The sequence below is a fragment of the Falco peregrinus genome, chromosome Z, assembly GCF_023634155.1.
Source record: "Falco peregrinus isolate bFalPer1 chromosome Z, bFalPer1.pri, whole genome shotgun sequence".
Taxonomy (NCBI): domain Eukaryota; kingdom Metazoa; phylum Chordata; class Aves; order Falconiformes; family Falconidae; genus Falco; species Falco peregrinus.
The window spans coordinates 85,421,630-85,436,159 of record NC_073739.1 but is presented as its reverse complement, the minus strand read 5'-3'; the positions used below and the strand labels follow the sequence as shown (position 1 = coordinate 85,436,159).

At 38.8% G+C, this 14,530-nt stretch overlaps 1 protein-coding gene across 13 annotated transcripts in view; it reads right to left on the bottom strand.

Moving 5' to 3' along the window:
- Positions 1-256: 256 nt before the first annotated feature.
- Positions 257-14,530, bottom strand: part of NEDD4L (NEDD4 like E3 ubiquitin protein ligase) — a 180,086-nt gene continuing 165,812 nt past the window's right edge. For all 13 annotated transcript variants that reach the window (XM_055790365.1, XM_055790367.1, XM_055790368.1 and 10 more), the window contains 10 exons: positions 14,271-14,392; positions 13,305-13,375; positions 11,234-11,329; positions 7,626-7,699; positions 5,021-5,081; positions 4,563-4,622; positions 3,927-4,034; positions 2,994-3,090; positions 2,388-2,460; positions 257-1,723 (listed from right to left, as the gene is read on the bottom strand). In XM_055790365.1, coding sequence (XP_055646340.1) covers positions 1,621-1,723; positions 2,388-2,460; positions 2,994-3,090; positions 3,927-4,034; positions 4,563-4,622; positions 5,021-5,081; positions 7,626-7,699; positions 11,234-11,329; positions 13,305-13,375; positions 14,271-14,392 — 865 coding nt within the window. In that variant the 3' untranslated portion in view covers positions 257-1,620. The remainder of the gene's footprint in view (positions 1,724-2,387; positions 2,461-2,993; positions 3,091-3,926; positions 4,035-4,562; positions 4,623-5,020; positions 5,082-7,625; positions 7,700-11,233; positions 11,330-13,304; positions 13,376-14,270; positions 14,393-14,530) is intronic.

Genomic DNA, 14,530 nt, shown 5'->3' with positions numbered 1-14,530 from the left:
ACAGCTGCTGGTTCTCAGCTGCGGACTGCACTTGTGCTTGAGGGTAAGGGCAGAGCTATGCAAGCTGTTGGCAATGGGGTGAGACCGTTTTGGCATGTGGCATCACCCTGCTTTGTAAGCATTAAATGGGTTCTTGGGGAAACAGCCTTTCTATAGGTAAGTACATGGGCAAAACTTAGAAAACTGAATGTTAAATTGCTGAAGCTGTACCTTCAGACTTACTGTAGTAGTGCTGTAACCATTTAACTTCAGTGGATCAAATACAAATCTTTCACTTTTAATCCGTCACAAGAAGAGATGCAACTCAGACATTATAGTTTAAGCATGCAACATGTCATAGGTAACAAAATTGATTAGATAGCAGTGTATATTAAATAAATCTTTGTGATTAAGTAAAAAATAAATCACAAAAACAATTGCTGAGGAACATGTCTGCAGGCTCAGCTCTACATCTGGTGGTTTTGTTTGTTTGTTTTTTTTATACATCATCAGCAGCCAAATTCACAATGGATAGATATTGCACCAGAAAGACGTGCAGTGAGAAGGAATATGATCACCTTAATGTTTATGATAAAAAAACAGATATGACTTACTTCCGTGTGTTACATAAAGTGCCTTTAGAGTTGGTGCAGTATAGAAACAAACAAAAAAAACATTGTTATTTAGATATCATTAGCAAATGCATACAAATAGGCGACAAAACAGATCTGTTTTCCATAGTGCCAAATCACATAGTGCCAGGTTTCATTCAAAATGCCTCAGTTGCAAACAGTAGAATAAAGGATAATAAAAGAATCACTATACAAAGATAATGACAGGGTTAAGCATATTCTCCTAAAACGATTAATGCCAACCCTACCCCAAAATGCTTTATAGTACATGTAAGTATTACCAGTAATGAGGCAATTTCTTTACTGAACATGAGATTTGGCATGCTATGTATGTTATGATTCTCCCTTGAATTGTAACTATTCTAATATTTATACAAAAATGCAACATCCAGTCTGTACTTCTGGATACAGAAAAATATTTATGTGCTCAATGAAAAGAGTTGCTCTCAATATATAGCCCATGTAGAGAAAGTTTCCAACACAGCTGTCTCCTACTTCCTTAATGGTTTGGGAACACAAGGCTTAAAATGTGCTTTGAAAAAATGACACTGGCATCAAGTCTGGTATGAAATTAAGAAAAATGCTCCTTTCTCCAAGTATATGATATTTAATTGTAATGAAATAAAATCTGAAAATTTCTAAATCAATTAAAAAGTAAACATGAGTTGTCATACTATACCTGTAAAATGATTAATTCCATTCATTGTCATTAGAAATTATGTAAAATATTTATTAAGGGCTTTGCCTACAGAGGCATAACATAAATAGAGTAAGTCCTGCTGAAATGTGATCAGTTCATGTTATGCAGCTGATAACCTGCTGTGGAAATGTCAGAAAAGCCACCCACAGATGACAGTTCAAACTTCTGTATTCTGGCAACTGCACCCTCAAGAGATTTGCTCCATGAACCAACGCTGTGCAACTGCTCTGCCATAGTCACTCGGAGTCCATCAGGCCAATGCAAAAGTCCAAGCAGAACTTGCTTGAAGGGGGGGAAAAAGGTCAATGTTTAATCCACTCCTTCAAATCCTTGAGCATTTTCAACTGCCATGAGGAGCTTCTCTCTCAAATCTTCAAAAGATTCATAAAGAGGTAAGTCTAGGCGATTAAAGCTGAAATTTAGAAAGAGAAGAATTGTTTAATAGTCCATTGAAAAATGCATATGATTTTACTGAAAGAGAAAAGGTGAAATACTTTGAGGGCCTTAACAGAGAATGCGTTGTATTGTCCAAATGTGGGCAACCTCCACCATGTCCTTGACAAGCCCCACTACTGCTCATGTTCCCCACATGCAGCATGTGAAACCACCCCTGCCCAGACCAAAGTTAGCTTTCAGAAGTAACTGTGTGCCTGCTTTCCTTTAAGAGCTGGAAGTGGGAATTTGCTAAAAAACACTCGAGAAAGGAAAAAAGCCAACAGAACCCACCATCCCATTTAGGTGATTGAAAATTTTTCATCTTTGCCAAAGGCTGCTTTCCCAAGACTCAGCAAAGGTGTTTGGAAGTGATGGGACAGACTCTGCTCTCTGGGGCAAAAGAAGAAACATCTGAAAGGAAGTTGTGAAAAGGTCCTGCAAAACCTAACAGATAACTGAAATGTAAAGAGAATGGGTTGATTTTGGAATGTGTTTTGGTTTGTTGTTGTGGCGTTTGTTTTGTGTTTTACAGAATAGTGATCCAAAGCTAAAGTCTGTTAGAGAGAAGCATGGTCATCAGTTCCCCCCCTTTCTTGGCAGTAATTATAAAAAGTTAGGGATTTTATGACTTTATGACTTACCATGTGTGAGCTCTGGGCAGTTTATCAGGACTTCCCCATTGCTCTATTGTAAACAGCTGAGGACCATTTGAACCTGGTTGAAAATAAGAATCATATGAAATGTAAGTTGTTTGACACTACAGAGACCACCTAACTATTATTTTTAACATTAAATATTTGCATAAACTGTAGGCTAGATTTTTCAACTGGCACTACGCCCCTGGTACAAACTCCCTTAATTAAAACTACATTAAAGCAAACAGGAATGTGGTTATTTCCAGGCCCAGCTAGTTAGCTTGTTCTGTTTATCTAACCACCTTTGTGTAGAGTATGTGTAAAGCAAAAGAAGTTCAGACATTAACATTTAATAATCAAAGTGCTTGGCTAAACATGTGTTCTGCTCTTCTTACCATGATTATTACTCCTGTTGTCAGCCTAAACTTCTCCTCTGGGAGCTAAGGAGAGCATCTGCACAGCAGCCACAGTGTACAAACCCCTGTGTGCATCAGTCTGCCAAAGGCTGGCTGCGGCTACATTTCAGTTGTGCCCAGGTTAAATGAACACACAGAAGCTGTGTGGCTGTGCCAGTGGTGAGTATAACCTGCAAGCAGCTGGAAGGAGGCTCACCATAAAGTTCAGCAAATCCATTCATAGGCACGCGTGATGTCCCAGTAACAAACTGCAGCAATCGAATCCGTTTTTCAGCATCCATCAGTAAAACGGCCTGTTGACAAACACACAGAGTCACTGTCTTTTCAGTGCCACAGCCGTAGAGGTCACTGTTAAAAACTGAGTAAAGGATCTATTTGTATTAGGCTGTAATAGGCATGTAACTCTGAAAGACGTGATACAGGTCACGCAGCAGGTTTTCCCTGGTGAACTAGGGAGCATCCCTTCCCAGCTGTCACTGGGCCACAGCAGTGTGACACTGCCCTGGCAGCTCCCAGCAGCTCTGGATTGGTTCTGCTGCAGGACCTGCCCCGAGGCAGAGGCACAAGGGAGCACTGCCACCGCAAACATGCCCTGGAGATGAGACTGATGCAAAAGGCTCACAGAGAACAAGGTCAGCACTGTGCTACAGCAGGACCTCCCAGTCAAGCCTGGATGGCTACAAGTACTGCTCCTCATGTAGACCAGCTGTGGCCACGGAGATGATGTAAGAAACCTGGAAGCAAAGTTTGAAGTGCATACACAAAGCTGCGAGACTCCTGTATTTTTAAGAAAAAGACGTCCCCCTTTGGAAAATCTACAGCTATTATGGGAAGAAGCATTTTAGTAGTTTTTCTGGGGACATACAGACATGCTTTTCATAAAACTATTTTACTTCACAAATAGTGCAAGGCCCCTCACCTAAAACCAAAGATTCAACCTCGTGTCTTGGGTCTATTTCTAGTACAGTCTCTCTTGAGCACCACAGTTGTCATTTCCAACATGCACAAATGTATTTTTCAGTAGTTTGCATGAAGAAAAAAAGATTCCCTAACTGACTCCACAAAACAGTACAGAAACTTTCACTTTTAGGAATAGTCAGAGAAGCCAGATGTGGTAAAACAATCTTACCTTCCAAAACCACTGGATAACGGGATGATTTGGGCAGTAACCATTTTTGTAGATCGTATGTTGCCTCCAGTCATTAACATCAACATCACCAAGGCCACACATCAGTAACTGCACAGGGAAGTAAATTGTTATGGCATTAATTGAAGATGGCATTGGGTTATTGTGTGCACTTCATCAGAAAAACAGGGTTATGCTTTCCCTCTGTCGTCTGACCTTGTGAACAGCTAAGCTGTGCAAATGTAAATGCAAACATAAAGGAGACTTTGAGCTTCTCTTTAGGAGAATTCTCAAAAACATTTCATTTTACTGGAGAAATACCACACACTACAATGTATGTATGCATCATGTGACAGCACCTTTTATGTTATTTTGCTAAAAATATGACTGGTATAGGCACAATGGCATTAATTCGGTAAGCTACTTACCTACTCAACCACCTCACTGTTTCGCATAATTTATGTGAACAAGAGATTTATTCATCAGAGAGAAAAATCTCATGTCCTACTACAGGCAAAGCACCTTTGTCTGCAAATTCACCTTTTTTAAGTGATGACTGATCAGCCTAGAACATAACACATCCTTCTGTGGTGAACATGACTGTCCAGAGACAACAGATCAGCAATAAAACAAACTCACCTCTAGTTCGTTTTCGTCAAAAATTTTAATCAGATCAATAGGAAGAAGTTCTGTGAATCCCTGAAAGAAAGCAAAGTTAAAGTTCGCATACCACATAAAATTAAGTTTTTATCTAACAGGATCTTTGGCTTCAGGGAACCAAAGTAAATGACAGGAGAACGGTTTTGAGAATGAAAGACTCAGTTACCTGAAGTACAAGTCCCTAATTTAAAAAAATCAATCGCTAAATTACTTCAAGCTCAAATAATTTAAGCTTTAAAGAGAATAACCTTATAAGGGAAAGATTATCTATTTTACTACAAGGTAAAACTGTAAATTCCTAAAACCTAAGTATTCCAGAACTCTTGTGGTTATGCAAAGCTCCCCACTCCCTTACACAGACACTGACTGAAGTGCAAAAAGTCTGCATAAAAAATAAAAATATTTTCTGGGACAAAAAGGCAGCTAAAGAACCTTACCTCCAAAAACGCATTCATTTGTTTCTGAACTCTGTTCACAAACCTCCACTGGATGACCAGGCTGTAGCAGATAAACAAAACCACATAAGCACACTCATTAGAAGACTGCAAACTAAACATTCAGAGATGTTAGTAACCCTAGTAGTTTCAGTTTCTCACAGCTTCGTCCATCTCCCAGACACACTCTGATATTAAGGAAATTGAATAACTTATTAACTGTTCAAATTTATTTTGTGTGACTGATGGAATTGCTGCAAAAACCCCAGTGCCTACAAACAAGTTACTGCATAAGTATTTTCACATTAGTGTGCAGCACAGACCCTACATATATACTTCCCATGTTTTCTAGCTAAAACTTTTCAACGTCACCAACAATTTTTAATGTGACACTGTCATGTCATCTGATATTAACCTTTTTGTTCTTACAGAGATTAACTCAAGGATGAACATGGCAAAAAAGCTTGCCTTGGATTGAAACAGCCTACAAATTCTGCACCTTGCTTTTATTTCTTTCTAAATGAGGCTGTAATCCAGACTCTGGATGATGTATTTACTGTTAGCTTTAGGTACTTAAATGACTAGCCATTTGTTCTTCCAGAGCTCTGAGTAATTAACAATTCCCAATGAAGTCCACAAAATTTGAGAACAGATGTAGTCACATAAACCAGCCTACCTATAAATAAACAGATAAGACCTGTACTATCAAAGGAAAAAAATAATGCTTTAGAAATCCAATGCCTTTCCTACTGAAGCATGTTTCACTCCTAATTTGCATAAATATAGCAATTATAATATTTTCTCACCTTTGAAGAGGCACTAATTAAAAATGCCAGCAAGTAGGAGCTAAATTTATTATTTTACATTCTGGTAGGCAGAAAAACTTAGAAACCTTAATGTTGAACGTAATTTAAAGATCTGGCCAGCTCTTGATATCAACACTGCAATGATGGATCTGGTCTGTGTAAGCAGCAGAGAAGGGTGACGGGGTGATGGCTGCGCTGGAGGGCACGCTCTGAGCCAGGCTCTGCAGAAGCACATTTCCTAGGTGGGGTTTCAGGAAACCCAAGCAGTCAATTTACTTTACTCTATTTTGCCGTTATATTGGCCAGCGTTAAATAAACTGAATTTTCAAAGGAAGTGTTACAGCACCAGATACTACACATTTGATGATTACTAGAAAATTCCTAGTGTGATTTTCTCATGATGCTTAAATTCAGACAGTTTATCTATTTTCCTTCTTTTCTGCAGTAAGTATTTCATTATAAAATAATGCAAACCAACCACCAGGTCTTCTATTAGACAATGGTTCTTCATGATCTACCTGATATCCCATAAGCACTACATATGCATGTGAATGCATGGCTTGAATGTTATGTAAAGACACAGAGGCAAAAATAAACTCCCATTTGTGACTACACCTGCCGTTTGGGGGCAGGGGAGGTGTTGTTGCTGGCTTTTTGTTTTGTTTTTAAAGTACAACCAGAATAGTTCTATTGTAATGGAATTAAAGGGAAAAATATTTGAAACATTTTAAGTTGCATTAATCACCTCGAAATGAGAGCATATAAGTCTTGACTCTAAAGTTACAAAAACAGTGCGACCAGCCATGAAACAATTATCCAGATGTAAACCTCACTCAGTTCTGAATTCTGGCCTGCATACTTACAAAGTGCTTTTAATTTCTGCACTATGACAGAGATTAAAATAAAGTTTGTAATGTCTAATATTTTGCATCTCAAACCTGAAAAAGATGCACCTGAAAAAATAAAGAGCTGATGGTGCAAATATATTACACACGAAGTAATGCAAAAAAAAAACCCCATAAAAGTAAAAATCTCTTATTGTTCCACCATTACAGCCAAATCACTGTAGCATAGCACTGCAAATGAGATTAACAAACAACTACAAAGTTCTCCTCTTAGAGGAACGCTTAAACATTTACAGGCTTCCCAGGTTCTTCCCTGAATGAAGACCATGACGGCAAGCAAATACAAACTTGATAAATTATACAGACACCCTATTTTCATTCTTTGTTCTAGATCCAGTTTAGTGTTCAATCTGCACTCATTTGTATTCTGCGACCTAGTAGTTAATTGGGAAACCCTGCAAATCCTAGGGCAGAAATTCATCGCTACTCTGGAGATCTGCAAAGCAAAGCTAGTTGCCCCAGGCACTAAGGCAACAGACAGAGGCAGGCTTGAAAGTGGGCAAAATTGGTATGTCTACTTTAAAATGAAAATAAAATTACAAAGTATACTGCATCCAAGAGAGGCCATTTCTTCTGAGTAATTCAGATGCAGATACTTCTCATTCAGAGGAATCCCATCCCTCCTTGAATGTTCCTCGTGCCTACCTATGGAGAAAATAGGTTCCCTACTATGCCACAGACTGCCCCGATCAGTGTAATTCACAGCACTATAAAGGTTAAAATTCAAACTTGCTGAGGATCAGGGTATAAACAATGTTAACGATACAATCTTCTTTTAAAAGGATCTCTGATGATCTAGCATAGTACCAACCACAGTAATTGCAGTGGGGTAGATTATAAGACAAGTACAACTGTGCTTTCTTACACTCAGGATAAATTGCATAAATGTATACATACTCAATGTATTCCCTTTTGTTTTCATTCGTTACCATGATTTCTGACCCATTTGGCTTCAGGTCGACTTGGTATGTCTGGATTTTGAAAGAAATAAAACAAACCACAACACGACATTATTTCAGGACATATTTCTCACAAAATTTGCTCTCCCTGAGCAGCATTTTACAAGTAGTATCAGAAAATTATCACGCTGTAAAAGCTAATGAGACATCAAAACATTCCACATTTAAAGATGGCATCATTAGGAACAAATTATTATATGATCACTTGTAAATATGAATTTTTGATCATATTCATTAGCAAGTGAGCAAATAATTCCAAAGCAAACTCTTAGTCCCAAACAGCTGGTTCATTTGGGTAAAGAAAACATGTTCCCTTGTAACAAGGGTAGAAAAACGTGTTCTGATTTTTCAGAATGCTTGGGTGTTTGCGGGGGTGGGGAATCCACAGAGAAACTGCTCATAAAAGGGTCAAAAAAGTAAAGTATAAAAACAGATTACAGAAATGGTTAAGCACAGATTTCGTAAGAACAGTGTCACCATGGAGTGTAAGATTGAAAAAACCAAATTCATTTACAGTTCACAAGAAACTACAGCAAGTCCAAATAACGTTAGTTATTTGTGAAGAAAGTGATTTATCAGCAGGAACGCACAGAATTAATGCTGGGTAGGTACCACGAAAGCTAAGAGTTGGTGGCTTTTAGCAGTTAGTGCTGAACACAAAATTGCTGCCAAACCCTACGCTCCAGAGCTGCAGCTACAAAGCAGCATTTTCCTGACTGCAGCCGCTGGTGTTTGCACACTGCCTGGGTTACCTCCCTGTAAAGCACATGTGCTTGTGAGCGTGTCCCGTCTGGGCAGGAGAGAAGGGAAGTCAAGTACTTCGCTGCTTGTAACTCATTACATTGCTCCTGTCAACTTGCTTCATCAGCTCAAGAGTGTGGTTCCAGTGGAAGCAACCAAGAGGTGACTCTGCGCACCCACGCTCAACCAAGCCTTTTCTTAAAGCTGTTATTAATCTTTAATAATTAAATCAGATGATGTGGTTGAATAAGACAGTAAATTCATTAGCAAATAAACAGAGCTGTGAAAGGAGGACACTGGATAGCTCTTTTCAGGACTGGATTAACACCAAATGCTTCAACAAGGAGAAAAACAGTACAATACGTCTGTTTGAATAAATGTACCTATTATTGTACAGAAACAAAAAGATGACTATACTATTACGGATAACTAATTAATAGGGAACCTACACACCTCTGAAACCTTAGTTTATTCCAGACAGTGCAGAACTAGTAAAGAAAAGGCTTGCTATACTGCTAAATTTAAATAGGATAAAGTCAGGAATATCCCAGACATGAGAGCACAAACAGAAGGCTTCTTGGTACCTGTTTCTTCCTGCCCACCCAAAGATACCTTCTCTTTAAGAAATGAAATCAGTATTCCAGAGCCCCTAAGAACTTATGAGAAATACAGACCTTTTCTTGCTCTGCTTTTTGAAGATCACTCTCCATCCTTCAGACGTTGAAAATGTCTCCTGTGTATTTCTCAGACTTGTGAAAACTACCGAAACCGTATTTTTGGTTATTAAGTAAGGAAGGGTATTAAGAAGGTAAGATTTATGAAAGGTTTCTTGTGATTCTTTAGCTCCAGAAAAGGTTTTGGTGATAAATGAAGTATAAATAAATACAGAAGCTTATAGCAATGCAAACATTTCCCTGGCACAGACACAATGTCCTGGTGGAAGCGGTACCATCTCCTGCTCAGGTTCCCAAGTGCACTTCTATACAGCTCCAGTAGTTTAACTGTAGATGAGGCAAAACGATTCCCAACAGTGAGTTGGGGTCCCTTGACTTTGAGCAGTCCCCAGAGTGCTGGCAACAGCTAGTGTGGCACCGGCAGAAACAGCCAATGCAGTCAGTATTTGCTGGCACTTCTGAACTGCTGGAGAGAGTCTTGTGTGCATTTGGACTGAGGAGATGTTACAGTCTCTAGCTAGAGAAATTCCTCCTCACTATAGCATATCCTTGTACTACTGAGCCTACTCAGGCTTGTCTTCAGTAACATCTGTCCTGCTTATTTTGCATCTCACTGGTAGTGTGACGGAAACACTATTATTTTCTTCTGGAATCAGATGCATCTATCGTAAAGTAAACAAAACGCAAGCTTGCTGGCAATGCCAGAATTAGCTATTAGAGGTATTACAGAGTTCGGAGAAGAGCAGAAAGTATCTCCAAGTAAGTTATTTACGCTTTGAGTCAGAGAACAAACTTCTGCCAGCAGAAGTGAAAGCTGGCAGTGGAAGGCTATGAATAACTTGAAGCTAAATCATTACAGAACAGAAGATAACGAAAATTACCAACAAACCACCCAGTGTATTACAAAAACCTTTAATCCTGTGGCTTTAATGTTCTCCCTAGTTTTCCGTGTAACTGATAACCTTATGTTGCTTCAGGAAAAAAGTAATGAGCACTGAGAAGTCTATCAGAATGTTCCTGACAGTACACTCTGTGTGTATGTGTGTTGAAATTTGGAAGTCAGCTTTTTAAAAAGGCACTGTGGTCCACAATACCAGTGGTGCCTGGAGCCAAGATACCTAGGTCTAAGAGTTAAATGAAGTGGAAACACTAAGAAAGGTCATGAAAGCCTAGAACCAAATTAAAGAGATACAGGTAGGTATTTTTAAGTCCCAATATTGTACAAAACCAGTATGTTTTAGTCACTACATTTGTGCATGCATTACACAATGGTTCAGATCCATAGCTTGTAAACAAATTAAAAAAACCCAGTCATGATAGGCAAGGAAGTTCCAAGCTCAGGTAAATAAACTCATTTGTCTTTAAGTCCTCAAATAAAATTTAACACGTATACTTATGTACAAGACATTTATCTGCACGCAAGTTTTCTCCATGAAGAAGCTGACACAGATCCCTGAGGTTTGTTTTAATAGGATTCTCTGTAAAGACAGGCTGTATCGCAAAGTGTACTATAAGCTGTTGTTACAGCTTCTACCGATAAAATGAGGTACAACTTCAGCTGATGAATTTTACTCCCACCTACTTAATTCTCAAATTGTTAAAAATGTAACTAACATTTTTCACTTGTAACGGAGAAAGTTATCCACAGATTGTGCAACTTCTGAAAATAGGCATGCTTTCTTTTGGTGGTGTCATCTGCCTGCATTATATGAAAGACACTATAAACAAAGCACTTCACTGATTAGCATTCTACCACTTACTTTGTCCTTTGAGAACATCTTCAACCTATAACAGCCAAAACAGTCCCAGGCTGAGACTGTTTTTGAAGATGACTGTGTAACACTGTTATTACTCCTCATTGCAAGTATTCAACCCAGCTTCACATACTGCCTTTCACAAAGATGTCACTGCTCACTGACAAGCACATATTTTCCTTCTTTGGCAGCCCCAGTTTTAACACAGTTCAGGAAGAAAGAGAGATCAATATTCATAGTCTGCCTGTACTGATCACTAACATTCAGTAGCCCTGATCAAGTTCACAACCATGAGATACTGCTCAGTATTTCATTACTTTCTGGCAATAACCAAAAATAAGAAGGCAAGACGGACTATTGGGATAACCTTTACACACCTGTCCGAAGTTTTCCTCATCTATACAAAACATGAGATCCAACTCTGTAGGGTCGTTTTCCAGGATCCACTTCAAAGAGTTGTAGTATTCACTGTCCTACAGCAGATTCAACAAAGTTTGAAAATATAAACATTAAATATATAGCTTAACTTCAAACTGAACAAATAAAAACATCTGAAATTAGAAATCCAAAGGGACTGGGAAGATGAGAACTCATTTATTTGCACAGCTACTGTAAAGCAAGGCAAGATGGATTACTTTATTCATATCTATTTTTCTTAGATGCTGTATTTTCAGATTCATGTAACTTTTCTTAATTGACTTGTAATTGCATTATTATATAACACAATAAATTGACTGCATATCTATTAGGTAAACATGTATAGTGGTGTGACATTAATTGGGTAGAAAATACTTTGGTAAAACTGTACATTCTAGTTGACACAATTTATATGGCACTTCATTACATCAGTAATGTATAACACCATAACTGGCTTCATTGTTGTTACAGAAAGCATTAAATTTTGCTGAACAAAAGACCACTCTAGTTTCCTGAAAGGTTTGTATCTTCATCATGTAATATCAGCTTCATAATTAAAGACTGACCCAAGAAAAAAAAAAGACAGAAACAAAATGTATAGCTATCATTAAGTATTTCCAAGCAAGAGTGCAAAAAAAATACTTGATTTAATAATAAAGTTAAAACATTATTTACTCATGTACGCTCCATGAGAAGAATGACCTGCCAAAATCTGGTGACTATGATACAGTGGGAGCTGGAGGAGACATTAAGCAGTTGAACTAGCATTTATGTCAGTAACTGAAAATCTGTAAAACTCTACAACATAAGAAAGAATAAACTGCATGTTACTCTTACACAGAGCACACTTGACAAGAGCAAGCACAGATATTGCAGAGCTAAAAGGAAAAGGTTTCCCAACTACTGGAGGAATACACTACCCTGAACTTCCTTTTAAGAGCCTTCTACGTACGTCTCTCATGAGGTTGGTTTTAGCTTGTAGCTGAGCTCAAGCCATCTCATCTTTAATCTTCCCTCTGTGCTGGGCTTGAGCGTCAGCTGCCTCTGCTGTTGGAGACCGTCTTAGTGCAGCACAGGATGCGAGTGGCCAGGCTCACAGCCAGCCCCGCCCCTGCAGAGGCAACCTGCAGCAATCTTACCCAGATAAACTACTCTGCGTAACAGAGGAACGCTTTAGGAAGGGGAAAAAAAAGCTCCAAGGTTCTCCAAAGTCCACAGCAGTGGAAAAACTGCAAAGACCTCAAAAGGTTAGAAAGACAAAACCAAGTATCATCCTGCTAATGGAATGTAAACCACTTGTATCTAGCCATTGTACACACCTGCAATGTACTGTATTTCAAAACCGGTATGCTACACACCTAAACTTGGCATCTGTGGCATCCTATTCACTGTTGTTCTTAATTTCACAATACAAAATTAAGACATTATTAACTTTTCTCCCAGGGAGTGCCAAACACAGAAGTACTTGATTGCAATTAATGCTGAAGGTGTGAAAGTGCAGGGAACAAAACCGAAATAGGTATTACGGCATAAGCTGTGCTGCATTCATTAGGTGTATTTCAGAGAAAATTGTTTTATCATTCAGCAGCCCTTCCTCCTTCCAGCACTGTGGGCAACTTCCCGTGTCATCAGGCCAGAACTAAGCCCTTGCACCCTCCCTCTTCTTGCTCCACAGCATGACAAGGTGGCTGAAGGGCTTGGTGGTGGTACTCCTTTTAACACGGAGAAAGCTGACCCAGTGGAAAATCTGTGAGTATAATGAAGACATTTTCTGTTGCGTTTCTTATTGGCCTATTCACACCTTTTCTCCCTTGTCCCTCTTGCCTCTGTTAGTACACTGGTACTGAAACCACATTCTAGCCGGGAAAATTTGTTCTACTTCAGAAGTATGTACACACCTTTCTAAAGTTACTGCAACTATGATCTTGTGTTTTCCACTATGCGGTTTACTGGAATTGATAGCTCAAAAATTTCCCTGGAGGAAAACCCCATGTAATTGCTAATGCTGATACAATTTAAGTATTATCTTACCACTGACTCCATGTCTTTCAGAGTTATTGGTTTCCCCAGCATCATCTTGTAAAAAGGTCTGATGAAGAAGCCTGAGGGGGGGGGCAGAGAGGGGGGGGCAGAGGGGGGGGGGGGCAGAGGGGGGGGGGGCAGAGAGGGGGGAGATGTTACCTCCACTGTTGTGCATTTTCACCCTCCATAAAGATATGGCTGCTGAAGGACAATGTGTGATGGTATTTCCTAGTGTGCCAGCAAGGAAGAAACCTCCTGAAAGTAACAGTGCTGTAACTGCTCAAGTTAACACAGCAGGCTCATTTTTTATCTAGGCACATAAAGTCCAATTTTTCAATTACAATAATTATGCCATTAGACACCATAACATTAATGGCAGAGAGACACAAAATGGAGCTCAAGGTACTCTAAGCCATCTAAAATCACCATTTAAAAAATGTCAGACAGTGAAAACAGGACAGTGAGCTGCTTCTTCTAATGTGATGCACCACTGCTAAATAAGATTTGGTCAGTTTATAATGTTGGCTTGCTTAGTTATTGTGGGATTTCAGTTCAGCAGAAATCACATGTTCTCATTAAATCATTCAGTAACAATTTCACAGATCAAAATACGCTGCAATTGACACCCACACAACTGCTTTGGCTGCAGATTTGCATGGAAATGGCTGATATAAATTTAGCATTTTCCTTTAGAAATAGTGATTATTTAGCAATGCTGATTCTGTAGTTTTAACATGAGTGGAGAAAGGAGCAAAATGTCATATGAAACATATTTGTTAAGAAAGGCACTATAATTCCTGAATCACCATTCACATCAGGAATGCAATTTCCAACAGTTCCAGTTCCATTACTTTCTCCCAGACTTTGTCTCCAGAAATACAAACCCTCTAAAGCATATGAATTATTGATGCATTTCATTTCATAAAAATCCAGCAACAGTAGCACAGCCATAGAGTAATAACTGTAATAACTCACCATCCAATAGCTTCCCATGATATACTGCCAGACCAGCGACCCGACCAATAAATGTGAAATATGACAGATGATCTTCGTTACAAAGACCTGAATTAGGATTAATCTGAAGTGTATAGTTGTCCCTTTTTTGAGGAAAGAAAAAAAATCTAAGTAACCAAGTCTTTAAATAACCTGCCAATCAGATATAATAATAAATAATTTGAGCCTAGGGCCATTTCCTGTTCATTTTTGCAAGTGTACAACGTAATTTCTCCATGTGT